The 22,050-nt window shown below is 35.4% G+C and overlaps 2 protein-coding genes across 2 annotated transcripts; one reads left to right on the top strand and one right to left on the bottom strand.

Annotated features, from left to right (window-relative positions):
• Positions 1-14,315: 14,315 nt before the first annotated feature.
• Positions 14,316-19,001, top strand: LOC120209831. The gene is made up of 4 exons (XM_039208728.1): positions 14,316-14,597; positions 14,724-14,835; positions 18,125-18,193; positions 18,683-19,001. Exons 1-4 carry the CDS (start codon positions 14,470-14,472, stop codon positions 18,758-18,760), a joined length of 387 nt encoding a protein of 128 aa, XP_039064659.1. The 5' UTR covers positions 14,316-14,469; the 3' UTR covers positions 18,761-19,001.
• Positions 19,002-19,165: 164 nt separating this feature from the next.
• On the bottom strand, positions 19,166-21,487 carry LOC120209830 (CASP-like protein 5A1). Its single transcript, XM_039208727.1, has 3 exons — positions 21,127-21,487; positions 20,045-20,177; positions 19,166-19,510 (listed from the first exon to the last, which is right to left on the bottom strand). The coding sequence occupies exons 1-3, from the start codon at positions 21,336-21,338 to the stop codon at positions 19,319-19,321; spliced, it is 537 nt and encodes a 178-aa protein (XP_039064658.1). The 5' UTR covers positions 21,339-21,487; the 3' UTR covers positions 19,166-19,318.
• Between the last annotated feature and the right edge of the window lie 563 nt (positions 21,488-22,050).

Raw genomic sequence — 22,050 nt, 5'->3', positions numbered from 1 at the left:
GGGATTGCCAATGCAAGATCATAGGACGCTATTTCAGACATTATATACTATTTTGGCACAACATCAGCCACTTTCCCCTCTGGCTCCCCAAGTTTAGATTGCTAAGGAATTAAAAAGTTTAGGAGCTCTTGAATTTAAAGTAGAGGTTGATGAGGGTCCAGTAGCTACAAACCTTTAGCTCAATGATATAAAGATTATATTGGATGGTTTCCGTTGCAATGTCATAGAAAACGTAGATGGAGTCGTGTTACTACTCTGAGGCCATGCTTGGGTATGATGGATGAATGCCACGATGCATGTTCCTCCTAACCAAGTGACTTAACAATTATTATTGGGGGGATTAAAGAATAAGTACATTGGAGACCAATTTATCTTGAAAATGAAATAAGAATCCTTCAATCTGAAGCAAGGAAACCAGATCATCTACGAGTATACATGTGAGTTCAACAATTTGAGCTGATATGTGTCAGAGCTAATTTCGAATGAAAATACTAGATGTGATTGGTTTATTGAAGCTCTGTGACAAAGGTTGAAAGAATTTATGTTGGTGTTGAATCTGCCTACTTTTCAAGAGGTGGTGAATAAAGATATGGCAATTGAAAGAGCACAAACTAACAAAATGATAGAGTAGATGAATCAAGCATCAAAAAGATCAGGAGCATCTCTAACTTTATTTCAGTCAAAGCAAGTCAGAGGTTTGAGTTCCTGTTACTAGAACATATATGAATCTGTTGCTTCCAATCGCAAGGCAACTAATACTGGAAAAGCTTGACAAACTCATATAACAACTGTTAGAGCATGCAGATCATATCAGATTCAGTTCCCACATTATCAAGTTTACGACAAGAATCACTAATGAGTGTGCCAAGCTATTTCAGGAGCTTGTTTTAGATATGAGGACATTGGCCATTTTATTCGAGATTGTCTTATGGTGTCGGGAGAAAAACCAGTTTAGACAGAGAGATCTGCAGCTATGTCTCTGAGAGGCAGAGGTAGGGTAGATCAAAAGAGCCATCAAAATTTGGTTCCCAGACTTATTTACGCACTCCAGCTAAAGTATATAACATTAGGACTAATGAGGATCGAGATGACCTAGAGATCATTTCAAGTACGTTTTATCTTTATGATGAACATGTATTTGTTTTAATTGATCTTGGCTCTACACACTTATACATTGGCACAAAGTTAATTAGATAAAGAAGTATTCCCTTATAACCTATCTCGAGTGGTATAGTAGTGACAAACCCTCTAGGCCAGAGTACAAAGATGAGTCGTATTTGTAGAGGTTGCTCATTAAAGATTAAAGGAATTGAATTCTTGGCAAACCTAATGGAATTACCTTTTGAAGAGTTTGAGATAATTTTAGGTATGGTTTAGCTATCTCCATATCATACCATTGTAGATTGTCACTTGAAGCGATTAATTTTGAAAGACTCGAAAGGTTCTGAATCATAGTGATCAGTGAAAGAGTGAACCCCCTGTCTAATGTGATCTCAGTAGTATCTGCTAAGAAATTGTTATTACAAGGGTGTCAATCATTCTTAGCTAATGGGGTGGATACCCGAGCTTCAGAAGTTAAACTGAAAGATATTATGATTTTCTGAGAGTATCCGAATGTATTTTTTAATGAGCTACTGGATTTACCTCCAGATCTCGAGGTAGAATTTAAGATTGAGGTATTTTTTGGTACTACACCTATCTCGACGGATCTGTATAGAATGAATCTGACGGAGTTATGAGAATTAAAGGCATAATTGCAAGAAATGTTAGATCAAGGTTTTATAAGACCGAGCGTGTCACCTTGTGGTGTTCTAGTATTGTTTATGAAAAAGAAGGATGGATCTATACTACTAAGCATATATTATCGTCAGCTGAATAAGGTGAAGGTGAAAAATAAGAACCCTCTTCCAAGGATTGACAACCTCTTTGATTAGCTAAAAGGATCATTATTTTCTAAGATCGATGTTCGATCTAGTTATCACCAGTTAAAGATCAAAGAGGAAGATATTCCTAAAACAACTTTTAAGACTTGATATGACCACTATGAATTTATAGTGATACCATTTTGGATTAACGAATGTTCATGCGGTATTTATAAATCTAATGAATCGATTATTTCAACCATATCTAGATCAATTTGTTGTGGTATTCATTGATGATAATCTAGTTTACTCTAAGACAAAGAAAGATTACGGCGCACATCTTCACATTGTACTTTAGACTCTTCGAGAAAAAAAATTATATGCTAAGCTGTCAAAGTATGAATTCTGGTTGACAGAAATTGCTTTTCTTGGTCATGTGATCTCAGTAAAGGGGATAAAAGTGGATCCTAAGAAAGTACAAGCTACAGTCGAATGAAAAATTCTTAAGAAAGTTTTTTAAGTTTAGAGTTTATTGGGACTTGTTGGTTATTATCGAAGGTTAGTGAAGAACTTCTCAATGATTGCCTACCCACTTACCAAGTTATTGAAGAAAGATGTGTCGTTTATTTGGACTGACAAGTGCCAAGAAAGATTCAAGATACTAAAGAAGATTTTAACAAAAATACAAGTGTTAGTGCAACCATAATCGAAAAAGACTATGTAGTCTATAGCGATGCATATCATAATGGTATGGGATGTGTGCTTATGCAATAAGGAAGAGTGGTGGCATGTGTTTCAAGACAATTAAAGATGAATGAAAGAAATTATTCGACTCATGATATTGAGTTGGCAACAGTGGTATTCGCTTTGAAGATATGGTGCCACGATTTGTATGGTGAGCGATGCTAAATATACACTAATAAATAAATTTTAAAGTTTCTTTTAACTCAAAAGGAGATAAATCTAAGAAAAAGAAGGTAGATTGAGCTGATACGTTAAGCTAAAAGACATTTTCTACTCTGAGAGCATTAGATGCTCGGTTATCTTTAAATAAAGATAAAGCTTACTTTTTGGATCAAATTAAGGATCTTAAAAGGAATGATAGAAAGTGTATGTTAAGGATCAAACAAGTGGAAAAAGGTGAAAGTAAATACTTTGAAGTTAAGGCTGATGGATACTTATATTATTGAGGAAACGTTTGTATTCCAAACGATGAAGAATTGAAGAAAGAACTTCTAACCAAGGCACATTATAGTCCTTTAACTATGAATCCTAGAGGAAATAAAATTTATCATGATCTGAAGAGTCGATATTGGTGGTCAGGTTTGAAAAGAGCAATAACTGAGCTTGTTTCCAAATGCCTAACCTGTCAGCAGGTGAAAGTAGACCATCAAGTGCCATTTGTATTGTTCCAACCTATTTCTATTCCTTAGTGGAAATGAAAGAGAATTCCAATGGAATTCGTATCGGGACTACCTTTGACACCCAACAAAAAGGATTCGATTTGGTTGATTATAGATAGATTGACTTAGTCAACACAATCCATCCCAGTTCGAGTTGATTACTATATGCGTAAGTATGTTGAGTTGTATATTAAGGAAATTGTACGAATTCATGGAGTACCTGTCTCAATCGTGTCTGATAGAGATCCAAGGTTTACTTCGAGATTTTAGGAAGTTTTACAGAAGGCCTTAGGAACTAGACTTCATTTTAGCACAACTTTTCATCCTTATATGAACAAACAATCCGAGCGAACTATTCAGATTCTAGAGGATATACTAAGAGCATGTGTAATTGAATTCAAAGGATCATGAGAAAAGTACTTAACTTTAGCAAAGTTTGCTTATAACAACATTTATCAGTTAAGTATCAAAATGGATCATTATGAAGCCTTATATAGAAGAAAATACCAGACACCATTGAATTGGTACGAGCTTAAGGATTGAGGCATAGTTGACCCTGATTTGATTAAAAAAATAAAAGATAATGTTTGAAGATTATAAAAAATAATCTTAAGATTGCGGCCGATCGACATAAATCTTATCCAGATTGAAAGAGAAAAAAATTTGAATATCATATCAGTGATAAAGTATTTATCAAAGTATCACTTTGGAAAAAGGTCTTGCAATTTGGACGAAAAGGAAATCTAAGTCCGAGATTCATTGGACCATATGAGATCATCAAAAGAGGGGTCTAGTTGACTATTTTATTGAAAGTAAGGAGCTAGGCCCAACATCACTTTTTGGAGGATCATATCAGCTCCCCAGTATCAGTTTTATGTTAACAAAACAATTACATTCACCATCCCAAATTACCACACATAGACATTTTGGTGGAAAACACGGCCGAGAGCTCACTGTTCTCATTCATGGATGACTTCTTCGGATATAACAAAATAAAGATGCATACGGAAGACATGGAAAAGACAACCTTTATCACCATGTAGGGGACATTCTGTTACAAGGTGATTCCATTCAAATTGAAGAACGTAGGGGTAACATATCAAAGAGTCATGGTTGCTTTGTTCCATGACATTATGCAAAAAGAAATTGAGGCATATGTAGACAATATGATTGTCAATGCTCAAACAAAAGAAGAGCTCATTGAGAATCTTATAAAGTTGTTTCAAAGATTTAAAAATTTCCAACTGAAGTTCAACCCAAACATTTCACCTTTGGAGTAACATTTAGGGAGTTGTTAGGTTTTGTCGTCAACAAAAGAGGGATTAAAATCGATCCAGACAAGGTCAAAGCAATCCAAAGTCTGCCACCTTTACATATAAAAAATGAGGTTCGAGGCTTCTTAGGGAGATTAAACTACATCACCCGGTTTATCTCACATTTGACTGATATGTGTGACCCAATTTTCTTCTTGCTCAGAAAAAGTAACCCTAGAGAATGGAACGAAAATTACCAAGTTACCTTTGAAAAATTAAAGGAGTAATTTTCAAAGACTCCCATCCTAATGTCACCAATTCCAAACAAACCTTTGTTATTCTACCTCTCCATCTTTGAAAATTCAATGGGATGCGTACTAGGACAGCATGATGAAACCGAAAAGAAAGAGAGGGTCTTCTACTACATAAGCAAGAAATTCACGGATTGCAAGGCTAGATACCCACCAATTGAAAAGGTTTGTTGTGCACTAGTTTGGGTTACATAAAGACTTAGATAGTAAATGTTATACCACACTACATGGTTGATTTCTAAGTTAGACCCGTTAAAGTACATGATGGGTATACACGCTCTCTCAAGAAGGCCAACCCATTAGTAGATGTTGTTATCAGATTTCAATATTCAGTATGTGAGCCAAAAGGCCATAAATGGAAGTGTCATATCTGACTTCTTGGCTAGTAAAGCTTCAGATGACTACGAATTATTGAACTTTGATTTTCCAAATGAAAACCTTATAGACATATCTGTGAAAGATTCTAGTACTTCCATTATTGAATACTAGAAAATGAATTTTGATGGTGCATCTAATGCTTTGGGGCATAGAATTTGGGCCATTTTGGTCTCACCCATAGGGGATCACTACCCGTTTACAAGTAGACTGAACTTATATTGCACTAACAATATGACAGAATACAAGGCTTATGTTTTAGGATTTCAAGCTTCCATTGGGAGGAAGATAAAAACTTTGAAAGTGGATGGATATTCTACCTTAGTAATCTACCAACTCCGATGAGAGTGGGAAACAAAAGACTCTAAGTTGATAGAATATCAAAAACACATATTGGATTTAATCGAAGAGTTTAATAAAGTCATGTTCCATTATTTTTCTAGAGAAGAAAACTAAATGGCAGATGCATTGGCTACTTTGGCGACGATATTCAAGATAAATGGAGAATTGGAAATGATGCCCATCAAGATATAATCTTATGAACTATCAACTCATTGCTACCACATCGAAGAAGAGGAGGATGGGAACCCTTGGTATTTTGATGTTATTCAATACATCAAATATCAAAGCTATCATGAGTTCACGATGAAAAATGAAAAAAGAACGATTCGAAGAATGGCCACAAGATATTTCCTTGAAGTAGAAATTCTCTATAGGAAAATCCATGATCAGATCCTATTAAGGTGTGTTGATGTAAAAGAAGACAAAATGATACTCGAGGAAGTGTATGAACGAGTTTACGGTACTTACACCAATGGTCGCACGATGGCAAGATAAATGATGAGATTCAGGTATTACTGATCAACAAAGGAAGAAGATTGTATCAACTATACTAGTAAATGTCACAAGTTCCATATTTATGGGGATAAAATACATGTACCTCCATTCACACTTCATGTGATGATAAGTTCACGACCTTTCTCAATATGGGGCATGAACATAATCAGACAGATTTATCCAAAGGCTTTTAATGGACATAGATTCATACTCGTGGCGATTTATTATTTTACCAAATGGGTAGAGGCAACCTCATATACCAATGTGACACAATCAATAATCTCTAAATTGTTGAAGAAATAGATCATTTGTTGATATGGTTTGTCAAAAAGGATTATAACTGATAATGCGCTAAACTTAAACAACAAAATAATGGATGATGTGTGCAATCAGTTCAACATAAAGCACCATAACTCCACTACTTATCAAACCAAAATGAATGGAGCTGTAGAAGTCACAAACAAGAATGTCAAAAGAATAGTGGAGAAAATGGCTAAGACTTACAAGGACTAGCACTAAAAGATACCCTTTGCCTTGTTTGCATATCAAACCTCCGTGTGAACTTCAACTGTGGCAACGCCATTTTCCTTAACATATGGGATAGAAGTCATAATACCAATCGAAGTAGAAATCTCGTTACTACGAGTATTTTCAGACGTAAAGTTAGATGACGCTGAGTGGGCTCGAACACGATATGACCAACTGAATTTGATCTATGAGAAGAGGCTAAAATCCATTAACCATGGCCAAATATATCAAAAGAGGGTGATTTGGGTACATAATAAGAAAGTTTGTCTGAGGGAGTTTTATGAAGGTGATCTGGTTTTGAAAATGATTCTACCAATTCACAAAGATTTTCGAGGAAAATGAATGCCAAACTGATAATGACCTTATGTCATGAAAAACGCCTTTTCTGGAGGAGTTTTAATCTTGACCGAGACGGATGGACTAGATTTACCTAATCTGATAAACTCAGATGCCATCAAAAGATACGTTGCCTAAAAAAAAGGAGGGTTCGAGATGAAAACTCACAAAGGGCATCTTGAAACCAAATGGGGATCTCAAGTTGAAAACCCATAAAGGGCGGCTTGAGTAATGGTTCATGGTTCACGCAAGGGGAAATCCTAAGTAAAAAAAGCATCGTTAATAAAGACATCAAATTGTAGTTGAATGCATATGAGATCCGACCGCAACATCGAGCATTCCTTTGAGACTTAATGACCTGGGAATAATTTCATACTTTTCAAGTATTCTCACAATCTTTGAGATTCTATTGACTCACGCTAAGCTTGATCATTTTTACGGCGTGCCAGTTCAAATGAGTCTATGTCACTGATATATAGGGAACTTATTCGGTCTTCTTTATTTTTCTTTCTTTTAAATGTTTGTCATGTATTCATAAAAAACGCCCATTTCACATATTAAATAAAAATGAAGTTTCTTTTTAAAAGCACGTTCTAATTTGCATATTGCTTTGAAATTAAGTATGAATAGTTTATTTGCCTTGAAGGGAGATCATTGGGTATTATTGTACAAAAATTTCTTGAAAAGTGTAGGCGTTTCAAAGGCGGAAAGAAGTTTTGACATGAGACTAGTGAGAATGGTTTGATATCACCTCAATAAAGAACTCATGTCTCGATTCTAAAAAAAGTGAATATTTGTCAAAATAGTTTCATTACGACATTCACGATGAGGTCATAACTTCACAATGATTGCAAGACACCAGTAAAAGGAGATTAACCGAGGAAGATCAAGGCTTCTCTTTGAAAAATGGAAATAATAAAATGACATATTTGTATTTTAGGTATACCCTAAGACATCACATTCATAACATTACATATACAAACTTACAATTTTACAAATTGTTCGAGTCAATTTCAACTTCATGACGAAGTATATGAATTTAAAACACATAAAAATTTGACTGCATTTTGGCTTAACTCAACGACGAGGATCCACCTTCCAATCAAACTTTTTCGAAGTCAATTTCAACTCTACGACGGAGGATGTTAAGTTCGAAAGCCAAATTGACTGTATTCTAGCTTAACTCAGCGGCGAAGAGCTGGTTTCTAGTTAAAGTTTCTAGGCCAGTTTCAACTTCACAATTAAAAATACTTGACCCAAAAACAAATCAAGAATCAACTGCATTTTGGCTTAACTCAACGGAAAAGAGCCACATTTCAGTCAAACCTTTTCAAAGTCAATTTCAACTCCGCGATGGAGGATATTGGGTTCAAAATCCAAATAGACTACATTCTAGCTTAACTCAGCGGCGAGGAGCTAGTTTCTAATTAAAGTTTTTAGGCCAGGTTTCAACTCCATGACATAGGATACTTGACCTATAAGCGTATTCGAAACCGACTATATTTTGGCTTAACTTAGCATCGATGAGCAATCTTCTAGTCAAACCTTTTCGAGGTCAATTTCAACTCCACGATGGAGGTTATTGGGTTCGAAAGCCAAATAGACTACATTCTAGCTTAACTCAGCGGCGAGGAGCTAGTTTCTAGTTAAAGTTTTCAGGCTAGGTTTCAATTCCACGGCATATGATACTTGACTTAGAAGCTTATTCAAAACCGACTATATTTTGGCTTAACTCAGTGTCAAGGAGCCATCTTCTAGAAAAAATCTCCTAAGTCAGATACTCCACGACGAAGGATATCTAACTTAAAAAAACGATCATCTATAACTTCGGCCCAGATTTCAACTTCACAACAAAGGATATCGAGTTTAAAGAAAATCTAATCCAAAAAAAGTTGACTCTTAAAGGAAAGCTAAACGTCTCAACATCAGAGGTGCAAACTTGATTCTGAAGTGCACTTATTTTGAAAACCAAACAAAATTTGTGTCCTTCTATCTTTGTCTTATTTTCGTTTCTCGGTAATGGACAAAGAGAGACAGCTGTATAGACCTATTTTCGTCTAGAAAATTATCTTGAATTTTTAGTTATATAATATAGTATACAATATATCATAGTTTTAGAACATGTATATATGTTACATTTTGAAAACGTATAATTTTAATATATATATATATATATATATATATATAAAATTTTAAAAATGTCTAGTTTTTAAAATAAATATATATATATATATTGGAAACACATAATTTTTTTAAAAATATATATTATGTTTTTAAAATATATGGTTTTCAAAATAATATATATATATATATATATATATATATAGTTTTAAATATATATAAATACATATTATATAGTTTAAACAATATATATAGTTTTTTAAATATAGTTTTAAAAGAAATATATATATATATATATATTAATATTATATAGTGGGTATATTATATATTATTATTAATTTCTTTCTATTAGTTTTTATTTTAATTGTATTTTAGGTCCAATTTCAAGGTTCAACTTAAGTGTCCAAAGGGTGCAAGTTACGGTCTAGTCCAAGAAATCCAAGTTAGGGAAGCCCAACAACAAGTTCATCTGACCTAATGAACAAGCAGCCAGACCAAATTATCCAAATCCAATAAAGGCCCAAACAGATGAAGACCCAACTAAGTGTGAGACCAAGGTGCCTGACACAACACCCCAAGATTTCCAACATCAAGACAAAGTCGCACAACAATAAGCCATTGGATCATGGAGAAGATAAACAACCAAAATAAAATATGGCAAAGGTTATTAAACCCTAAAAACATATCACCACAACCCAGCCAATCCAGGGTCGTTGGATCCAGTCCCTTGATCTAACGTCCAGAATCAAGTAGAACGTTCCAGAAGCACTAATGGTCACCAGACAACTGATTACCAGAATGTGAAGACCACGAGCCAGCCAAAATACACCACACACGCTAAACCGAAGGCTATTTACAGATTTTCCAAATAATTTTAGCAAGAAAATCAATTGAATCAACCCAAAAAGGGGATCTCGTACGAGTCAACCCAAACAGAGCAACCAAGGCAACATCGACCAACAACCAAAACGTAAAATTGAAATAATAACCAAAACAGCAAAGCATATCCCATTTTCTAAGGAAATCAAAACAAAGGAGAAAACAATTAAAAATCAATCTCGTAGATTCGAGATGATAACACCACTAGAGTAAGGGGGATTTGTTCTCCAAAAGTGCTTATAAAATGACCTGCGAAGAGGAGATAAGGCATCAACGAAAAAGGAAGAAGAAAATAAAGTGAGAAGAAGAAAATACTTAAATTTGCGAGGGAGACCGTCGAGAGTTTGCCCGAGGAGTCAAGTCGTCATCATCGAAAAAGGTAAAAATCTAGCCATGCATGCGTAGATCCATGGCGATAGGGGCTTTGTTTTGTTATTTGGTGGATGGATTTGGGTTCTTGAGGTTGAGAGGGTTCTTTTAGACCTGGGTTTAGGTGCACCGTGTAACACCCCAACCCGTATCCGACCCGGATCCGAGTCCGAAGTGTCACATTGACTTTCCAAAACATTTTTCTTTACAAACTGATTAAAAATTTTAAATTCACATTTCAAGAAAATGAATATTTTACATTAAATAATCCATTGGTTTACAAACCTTATCAGAGCATGTTCAACTCAATCAATCAGTACATGTCAACTATATTCAAAATAACCAAATACAAATAAATCATCTCTTTGATTTTCTGATCTGAACTTTGTAAGGGAGATACTGATCTGTCTTGCTCCTCTTAACTTCTCATCTCGCTTTCCATAACCTACGTGTGAAACATTCACACGCTAAGTCTATGACTTAGTGAGACATTAAACTTATAAAAGAACTCTAACTATTTAAACATGCATGAACATATTATCTCATGATGTCACACCAAAATAGTATAACATTATATACAACATAATATACACATATACATATCACACACTATTTCCATCTCTAACCTTATTCCACTATCAATATTCTTATCATTTATATCTTATAATCATATCCTCTTATATCTATTCTTTTAACCAACATATGATTCATTTAACCAAGCAATACACACATCATCATATAAATCATATAATACAATTCATATCATAAAAGCATATGCATTACATGTAATATATTTATTGTTATCTCTTTGTTAGCCCATGTACATATGTGAGAACTAAAGATAAAAATCTTCTCTTAGAAAAGACCATAATACCCTTATTACTTCCCAACTTTACAATTAAATCCAACATCAAATTCTCTAATAAGGTCCCTAAACTTTTAACTTGTTTTCAAATTTGAGCACAAAATTTTCAGAATTTACATTTTAGTCACTGATCTGGCTTTTGGGATATTACACACCGACCACCGTGGGTGGTTGTCGGAGCAGTGGTCTGGTAGTCGTTTTCTGGAAATGATGGAGGAGAGCTCAAGAGGATTGAGAGTGGAGGGTGAGATTTTTGGTGGGGTGTTACAAATGAGGAAGAAAAATAGGTTTTTTGGGTACTTAAATACAAGGGACCTCCGTACAATTATTAAAATTTTAAATTATTTCTACGCCCCCAGAAGTTTGATATGTAATTTGAATTGGTCACTGTATACAATTTAGCATGAATTTCAATTTTATTTCAATTTAGTTCCCTTTTATAAATTAGTACTCTAATTTTTTTTACAGCATTTTACTTACCTTTTTTATCATTACTTTTTATTATATATTTTATTTTATTTTATTTTATTATATTTGACTTGTTTTTTTTAATATTAACTTTATTTTATGTAAAAAGGAGATTCAATCAAAATAAAAAGATCATCAAAGGTAAATAATTTGGATTGAATTTAAATTTTTGTTTAAAATTTTAATTTTTGCGATATATACAATCGGGTAATCGATTGGTACCGAAAGGGTGACTCGAGCATGCTCATCATCCTCAATCGTAAACAACCCCCGAACTCGTCAATTCTCTGGTAAGTGCATATTCAATAAATAGGCAAGTTAAATCTATCTGTCTACCAAATATAAAAACCATCGGTGGCGACTCCATCATCAGTTCAAGTCGGAATGTGAAACCGGGACCACCCAAAGGACTGTAGCAACATATCGACGAGATATATTCTTCACCATAAGTCTTGAGTCAAACCAGTTTATTGCATTCCCCTCAACCAATGGGGACAACTTGTTATACCTTCATATATATAGAAGACCTCTAGAAACCTATGAGCCTCCGTAATACCAAAATCGTTGAAACTACCAACAAACTATCAGCACTTCGTCATCCATAGCCTTCAACAAGCCCACATTCATTGGATACAAGCTTCCCAATCAACTGCAATACATAGATAAGACGTCTAACAAATCCATGTGATTTTTTTAAAACATGATTTGAGGTCTAATAACCATATTTATATAGTTTATTAGTCTATGAAATAGTCATAATGACACTATAACTGTCAGACACACTAAAGATTACTATAAATACTCTTAATTAAGACTGGAAAAAGGGTTGAAACCCTCTTCAACCTATAATTGCTTATTCATTCTACAATATCGACTTTCTTCAACACGAAAACACCAGCTAACTATCGTTTTCATTTCCCAAATTATGACTCTTCATCCACACACAAAAATAAATAAATAAATAAATAAACCGCTAACCATCAACAAAACCAACTTAATATCATCATAAAATATCTATACTTCTCATTATTTATCGTAAAAGAAAATCCTAGACTAGAGGGAAAATTGTGGAAAATGAGGTGTCAAGGAATGCAAGTTCTGATCTATTAATAAAGTTGGGAAGTGAAGTGGGCCCTCCAAGTCTAGTGCAAGCGTGTTTCTTTAGTGACAAATGGGGCATTCCAATTGGTCCACACTTGACACGGTTGGTTCATTTGTATAAATTCTTTGTTTGGCCAAGTGTTATTTCGTGCACTCAAATTTGGCAGTAGAATAAATATCTGAAATTGAGAATATGCATCTCAGTGCTGAATCACATTCACACACATTGTACTTGATAAAAAGATCAAGTGGATGACCCCATGGATATCCTCTGAGGATGCAAGCATGATAGAATTTCCCTCTTTCGTATTTCAGTAACTCTGGTTAACTTGCAAAACGGAGAACTTATCCACTACGCCACTATAAAAATTCAAAGATGATCAACCACAAAGAAAACAATCTCTTCTTCTTCAAAGCAAACCCTATTCATCAATGGCGTCAGGGAAGGTCCTTTTTGGATCAAATGATGACATCATCTACGGCGGCGTTTTCAAATTCGATGAAGCAGATACATGGAATTATAACTCCGATGAAGCAACAACGAATACACATGATGGAAAGAAGCCATTACTGAGTTCTCGAGCTTCGTCTAAGAAACTCCCAAGAAAGACGGAATTCATAAGACCCAAAAGGTCGTTTCAGCTTCATTGCCGGTCACCGTCCCGGACTGGTCCAAGAGTGATAAAGATGCCGACGGCGATGATCGTGACGGAAGGATCCCTCCTCATGAATATTTGGCGAGAAGAAGAGGAGCTTCATTTTCTGTTCACGAAGGATTCGGAAGGACATTGAAAAACTTGCGAATTACTAAAACAAAAATGTTATATTATAGTTTTAGATTTTTTAAAATTATATTATTAAAAATATATTATTGATAATTATAATTTTTTAAAAGTATATTTTTAAATATAATATAAGATTTTTGTAGGTTCAAATTCGAGTTTGAGTTTGAACTTGAATCGAGTTTGAGCTTAAATCGAGTTCGAGTCTCGAGCTTCAATCTAGTTCCTAAATTTTTTTTTAGTTCGAGTCTTTTAGAGTTTAAATCGAGTTTTAATATTATATTTCGAGTTCAAACTGAACTTGATAAATTTTAGTTCGCGAGTTTTCGAGTCGAGTTGAACCTAATTTTAAGCCCTATTGAGTATAGTATCGTCCACATACACTATTAAAAACATTGTGTTTGTTGCAGTCTTCCTCACAAACAAACAACAATCTGACTTTGCAAACGTAAACCCCTTTGATAACAAGTGTAATACCTCAAATTTCGATGAGAATGATTTTTTCCGATTAAATTCTTATTTTAATTAATATTAAATAACTTTTTGATGTTTAAAAGCATTTGATTAATTTTCTATAAAATTTAATTTGTTTAATATAATATTGAATATTCCATGAATTATTTTATATCAAGTGCATCGTTATAATTTTTGAATACCAAGTGAATTTTAAAAAAAATATTCTGAATATTGAGTTAAGATTAAAATAAAAGTTGTGTATAGTTTAAAAAAAATAAAGGTTGGATATTAAAACGGAATAAAAAAATAATTTAAGTAATAAACTTGCAGTTTACCCTAAAAAATATAAAATTTGATTCAATAATGATAATGTTGAGCTTGTACTTTCCTAAACCTATTTTTATCCTAATTTTGTTTCATTCCGTCAACTAATGTGATACTTTTATAGTTCTGCTAAAACTGAATAAAATAGATCGGGAAGGAAAGAACAGAGTGAGAAAATCCAAAGGAGAAGAAAACGAAAATGGCGAGAAGAGGGAGCAGCAGAGTATTGTGGGGATTAGCGTTGGCTATGTTTTTAGGGGTGGCAGTTTCTTTCAGGCTTTGGGCTATTCAACACTCTATCTCTTCCGACGATGCTGAGTTAATAAGGTTATTTTATATGTGTATATAAAATTTGGGTTTTGATTAAAATTAGGTTGCGTTGAATTCTGGGTTTTCAATTCTCTGGTTAAATTGTAATAGAAATGATTTTGTCGTTGGTTTATGGGAGAGAAGGAAACAGTTTGATCTTGCCAACAAAGAGGCAATGGATGAATCTGCGGAGTGGAGGCTGAGATTTGATATAGAGGCAAAAAAGTCTTCCAAGTGTGCCAAAGAACTGGAAGAGGTATATTCTCTTGTTTCCATTTTCATTTTTTTTGTTAAATTTGGATCAATTAGTGATTTTAGGTTTACAATTGGTATTCTTGGTTTTACTCAATTTTGAAGAAAGAAAATTTATTTCAATTAGATAGTCTTTTTGGGAAGAATCAGGATTAAAAGAGAAATATTCAAATAAAGTTTTAATAAGAAAAGATAGCTGATCTTGCAAATCAGGTCACATGGAAATTTTCAAACTTGGAGCTAATTATTAAGTCACTTTGGCTGTTTTAATTCGTATATGGAACTGCAAGAATTTATCTTGGCTTCTTTTGCTCAAAAGTTTTCTCAAATTCCTGCTTAAAAAGCTTAAATCTGGAGCTTGTTACTGGAGAATTCACTTATAGAAAAATGCTATAATCGACGAAGTCCAAACTAAGGTGAAGACAAAACAAACTTGCTTCAAGGAGTTTCTACAATGCAATGACGACGAAGAAAGGTCGAGAGCTAAACAAAGATACCAAGAGGCAAAGCGGGAAGCCAAGAAAACGGTAGCTAAAGCAAAGGATAAGGCATACGAGGAAATGTACAAGAGATTAGACACCAAGGAAGGACAAAATGGCATCTTCAGACTTGCAAAATCTAGGGAGATTAGGAAAAAGGATCTAGGTAACATTAGGTTTATTAAGGACAACAATGGTGTTCTTTTAGCGAAAGATCACGATATTAAGAGGGTTTGGGGTAGTTACTTCTTTAGCTTATTTAATGACGGTGCCTCTCCATGTAGAGATAGTATCGCTGATGGGTTAACCGACTATCATACTACGGCCAAGGACTGCCCTACAAGTAGGATTGGGTTTGAGGAAGTCAAAATGGCTCTTAGAAAGATGGGAAGGGACAAAGCTGTCGGTCCTGATCAAATTCCTATCACTGTGTGGTTGGCCCTAGGAGAAGAGGGAGTTAAGTGGTTGACCAACATCTTAATATTATTCTAGAGACTGCCAAGATGCCAGAGGAGTGGAGAGAGTCTACGGTGATACCAATCTATAAAAATAAAGGAGATCCCCAACGTTGTGGTAACTACAGAGGTATTAAACTCCTCAGCCATACCATGAAGCTATGGGAAAGGGTGATAGAGGCTAGGTTGAGACAAGTTACTAGGGTTTCGGAAAACCAATTTGGCTTTATGCCAGGCAGGTCTACCACGGAGGCGATTCATCTACTTCGACGGCTTATGGAGAAATATAGGGAAAAGTCTAGAGATCTTCACATGGCGTTCATTGACCTTGAGAAGGCTTATGATAGTGTTCCCCGCGATACGATCTAGAAGACTTTGGAAACGAGACGGATCCCAACTGCGTATATCCGGGCGATTCGTGATATGTACTGTAGATCTACTACTTACGTCAGGACTACAGTTGGCGACACCGAGGCATTCCCGGTGGAAATCGGACTCCACCAGGGGTCGGCTCTTAGCCCTTACATCTTCGCCTTGATCATGGACGACATCTATTGTGCGACACCAGACGGTGTACCATGGTGTATGCTTTTCGCTGACGACATTGTCTTAGTTGCTGAAACAAAATCTGAGTGAATAGTAGACTGGCTACCTGGAAGACTGCTTTGGAAGAAAAAGGTTTAAGGATCAATATTGAAAAGACAGAGTATTTATGTTCAAACTTCAATGGGAACCAAAACGATGAAGATGTAGAAGTATGCATAGAAGGACACGTTCTCCCCTCAAAGGATTGTTTCAAGTACCTAGGGTCTATGATACATAAAGATGGGGGTGTAGATGATGACGTTACACACCGTATAAAGGCGGGATGGCTAAAGTGGAGGGCCGCTACTGGAGTTCTGTGTGACAAGAAGGTCCCTCTAAAACTTAAGGGAAAATTTTATAGAATGGCAATAAGACCAGCGCTGTTGTATGGATCAGAATGTTGGGCAACCAAGAAGGATCACGTAAGGAGGATTGAGGCCGCAGAAATGAGAATGCTTCGATGGACATGTGGTAAGACTCTGAGGGATATGACGACAAACTCTGCTATTAGGATGTCCTTGGGGGTGGTGTCTGTTTCCGAAAAATTGAGGGAGGGAAGACTACGGTGGTTTGGGCATGTCCTTAGGCGACTACCGTCGGATGCGGTAAGGAGGGTAGAGTCGATTACAGTCGACGGTGCCAGAAGGAAAGGACGACCAAGGCGAAAGTGGGAAGACTGCTTGAGATCTGATTTGAGGGATTTAGCCCTTACCGAAGACATGACCTCTGATAGGAAAATATGGAGGCTAAAGACTAGGGTAGTCGAGTAGTGTGGGTCACATCTATAGGGTGTATCATCTCTGTCTTCTTTTAATGTCTTTGTAGTATTTTCCATGACTTATACTTTTTATACGTTTCTGTTATTGGTATTTATGAAGGATTAGAACTGGGCTTGCTAACGTTAACTTCTGTGTATCATTCTCTTCATGTTTCCTCTTTTAAATTTAGCCGGATCTTATCTTATGTTTATGTCTATATGCAGAGATTCTTTCGCAGGGATAATTATGCAGGGATTAATTCCTGTTACAGACGCACATATGATTTTAATGACTGCATATGAATACTGTTTAGCTATGTATTTATGTATTTATTTATACATGCATTGCATTTTATCTAAATTTTTAATTTTCTGACTGCCGGAGGTCTTCCACGGAAGTTACTCTCAACCTGGCGTTGGGGGTAGCCTACTACCCTACCTCCCCCTTACCCCATACATATGGGAATTGGGTTTTGTTGTTGTTGTTGTTGTTGCTATAATCGAGCAACTTCTCACTGACTTCGTGCAGAATTCTACATTTTAGAAAAGCTATTCTGGAGGGTTTTTTTTTCTTTACACAGTTCCTGATTTCAATAGAAATTTCATGCAGCAGCAACCCATAATAATAATATGTTATAAAGAATAATTTGGCGCTAATTTCCTGGAACAATTTGTTTCACCTGGTATATCTTCTTTTAAGCCTCCTTGTATTATCATGTTGTTCCTGGGGGGAGTGTTATCCTGCATGTCTCTGAACTTTTTGTACTCTGTTCATAATGACTAATTAAATATCGGGATTCGGGAAGTCGTATGTGCTGAGAATAGGAAAACTAACATGCGTTTTGGACTAGCATATTTTAGAGGTTACACCATTTATGTTTAGCTAGTTTCTTGTAGAGGTGAGTTTTAAGTTTAAATATATGCTGGGAAAAAAAACTTCCTCCGGTACTATCTTTTTAATCCTTAATTTGTGCTTGTCAACTCTTGTGATGGATAGAGTATGTGCCCTTTTCACAGATCAAGGAGTCTTTTGAAAAGAAGGAAGATTCCACTAGCTCCGATAAAAGACTGAAGATGCTGCAAAAGGTAACTTCTTCGCTACCGAAAGTTGTCTTATTTTATCCTTCTTTCTTGTTTTCTTGTTCTTATGATCACTGATCCTGTATGTTTTCTTTGTCATTCTTGAAAACCTTCTTCAATGTAAATGCTAGCAATAAGGCATTTTTTTTATAGGAAGTTAAGGCCTCGTTAAAACCCCCCCCTTCATGATTAAAGGAACACCAATTGGTGTTCCATAATCAGCGGAAGGAGGAAAAGAGTGCCTCATAATTCATTAATAAGTAAAAGATTAATAAGGCATTTGATCATTTATTTTACTGAGAAGGCCATTTATCATGACTTTCTGGTTGTAAACTAAAATGAATGTGAGAGAGACTTTCGTTATCATTAACGAGAGTCATTGAAAACTTTGTGAAACATCAATTGCTATTGATACGTAAAAACAGATTTGCAGGAGAAAATTAATATGCCTCAAATATTTCTTCCTGTTTTATTGACTAATTCCAATTTTACCAGAAAAATGCAGCTTTACTCCAGCAGATAGAAACATTAAAAAATGAGCTTGAAGCCGAGAAACGAAGGTGTCAATCATAGTATAGAAACTCCCCCAAAAAAAATTTGCTGATATTCGGGTTGAGCACAACTTCTCTCTGCTACATTGCTTGCAACTAATTGGTTTGGAATCTGCAGCCAAGTAATTCATTACGGTGATGAACTTTGAAGTTTGTTCTTTCCCTATGCATAATCAAGGCCTCAAATTTTCTGCCGTCTTACTTGTAGTTCATGAAATGTTGATCATAATCTTTTTTCTTGGGAAAAATTTGGTGCAAAATCATAGCTTGGAGATAAAGGAAGTGGTTTTATGTGCTTGGATTCGAAATTCTAACATACCAACACGTTCATCAGCTCAAAGTTAAAAGAGTTGCTCTCTTTGAAATTGAAACTCTGTGATCAGTAGCCACTAAGTGTTAAAGAGTTGTGAGAAAAGCATGGTAGCAATTATAATGAAAATGGTGTGTTTACTCAAAGATACAAGTAATGTTTTAAGAAGAAAACTCAGGAACCCTAGCAAAAAATCTATATATACACTGTTGGTTTAATCAATAACACAACAAATTGAAAAGTCGGAACTAAGTGCAAACTCCACAATCATCACTGGGAAGCCAGTGACCAGAAATTCAACAGAAAGGATGGCGACATGGTGAACCAGCTGATGAAGGCCATTGCTGTAGCAGTTTCAAACTGAGTGCAATGGTTCATGCTACATTTGTCAAGATCATTTCCAATCAGGACTGTTATACCAGCTGATGCAGAAGCAGCGGCGAATGTAAGGGTCGAAGTGATCTGTGCAACGAAACGTCATTTTAAGCAATTCTGATACAGAGTACATGCCTCGGAATCGGATTTAGATATATTAGAAGAATTTCTTCATGCATACAACCAATTTCACATGCTTGACAATTTACTTGACACCAAGCAATTTCACACACACCGATTTGATACAACTCACAAATGAAGTAAACCCAATATCAAAAAAAGCAATCACTAAACATCCCCACAGTACCCAGTGTGTGCAATGGCATTCTAGAACTTGCATGGAGAAACATAAGTGTAATCAATAATATCAGATTATCCATTTTTAATACCTTTAAATCACCAAAGCTTGGGGGAAATTTGTTTTCAAAGATAGGTGGGAAGTTCATTCACAGAATCAGAATAGCCAGTGATTACTGAAATGTACATCAGCATAGCCTAAATTAACACAAGAAGTGCCATACGAGTTTCCTACAGTTGAAAATCGGTAAATGAAATGACAAAACCAAAAGATGATCTATAAACTATGCTGCATACTTTTTATGCTCGATTAAGCTCTCTTACCCCATCACCAATCGTGAACAAACGTAGTGCTACATAGTTTCGCAAACTTCGTTTGACCAAGAGGGCATATATGTCGACAAATGCCAGGGACAGGCTCCATAAACTTTGCAGGCCAACAGCAAGGACGAGGTAGCTGATGCAATAAAAGCAATCAAATGTTCATGCTAGTATTAAGATGAAAAACTGTGAAACCATCATCATATATCTAAATATACCCTTACACTAACGCATAGGCATTGACTTTACTAACTTTATGCAACTGGTAAGTGAAGCTAGATATACACCCATGAATGCGAATAACTGATTGATGTAGCAATAGAAATTCAGAGTCCGTACTACCAAAGAAAAGCCATCCAACTATGTTGGAGAGAAACAAATGCACAATAGTTTAAGCCACCATCAAAGAAAATGCAGAACCACTTAGGAAGCTTGTCAAACAGATATATATGTGGAACCCAAAGTTGATCCTAAACTTCATTTTCCTTTGAGAATACTTGACTAACAATAGTTGGACATGATATGTGGATATAACCCTCCAAGTGCCTAAAAAAATATGAAGTGAAAAACTCTGAATATCCCCATGTTGAACAAGCAGGCAGGCATCATTCCACACTCTCGGTCGAGTCGAGTAACATGGGACTTGCCAACTCACTTTAGCTCAACATTTTACATTATGTGCTCAAAGTCAGAACAGCTAAATTCAATTAAAAATAAAAAGGCATTCAATTTCCCATAACCATACCGATCATTCAAGTCCTGACATATCTCAAATACATCACGGTATAAATTGTGATACAAACATAGATACTATTCCAAGCAAACAACTTCCCCATATGTCTAGTTGAAAGATCAGAATTCTATAGAAAAACTAGAAGAAGAAAAAAGCTTGTTTATGATTTTAAAACTGGAATAACAATTATAATAGTTTGTACAAAAGATAAAATCATTTCAATAGCTCAACTATAAATCTGTAGGGTGTTTGTACAAAAAAATAAAATCATAAAAGGAAACAACGTAAAAAAAAATGGAAGATTGAAACATCAGAATAAGTAAAGAAATGAAAAGAAAAAAGGGGTAATTACCAAAAAGCTGTGGCGGAGCGGAAATCATTGGTGGTGGCCATGACAGAGACAGAAATGATGGAGAAAATGAACTGAGAAAGACGAAGAAAGAGGCCACCTTTAGTCCCAGGCATGCCTTGTATGTCCTTCATCCTTACTCTAGGATGGTGAACGGCGGCCTCCGTCATCGGAGGAGCCTCCACCGGATGAACCGCCGGACGACTCACTTTCATTGTTTCCCTTTTTTCTTACTGGGAAAAAAGATGGGATTTTTATTGAATTGAAAACAGGAAAAAGATCTAATTTTTCATTCTGTTCGTTTACAAAGTGAAATGGAATTTGTTTAGAAGGGGAAAGTCTGGGTTCCAGTGTATGTTGAGCTACTGAGCTCTCATTGACCCACTTCACTTCACAAAGTAAATGTGGATGGTAACAAGTGTTGAATCTGAGCCGTTAGCTTCAAGAGACGAAAGGGGTTAATCTTAATGTACGATCCAGATGAACTGGCATTGACTTGATCTCTTACGAAAAGGAGAAAAAATCAGTGTTTTCACCGGTTCAACCGGGAATCGTGGTCTAGTCCGGTTCAATCTACACCGGTTGAATCGTTACTAGTGAATCGGTCGAAACCGTTGAACCGTTTGAACCGGACCACCTAAAAACCGGAAAAACCCGCTAATTTTATTATTTTTTTTTTAAATTAAACCAAACGATGTCGTTTGTTAAACGAGCCAAGTCGAACTCGAGTATTGCTGAGCTCGACTCGAACTTGAAAACTTTAAAAGTAAGCTCAACTCGACTCAAACTCACGAGCTAAAAATTATCAAGTTCAACTCGAACTCGAAATATAATATTGAAATTTGAACTCGAAAAGGCTTTCAAAAAAAATTTAGAAGCTCGATTGAAGCCTAAAATTCGAGCTTAATTGAAGTGAAAGAATAGTTC

This window comes from Hibiscus syriacus, unplaced genomic scaffold (assembly GCF_006381635.1).
Source record: "Hibiscus syriacus cultivar Baekdansim isolate YM2019G1 unplaced genomic scaffold, ASM638163v2 tig00020348_pilon, whole genome shotgun sequence".
NCBI lineage: Eukaryota > Viridiplantae > Streptophyta > Magnoliopsida > Malvales > Malvaceae > Hibiscus > Hibiscus syriacus.
This window is presented reverse-complemented; position numbering and strand designations above follow the sequence as displayed.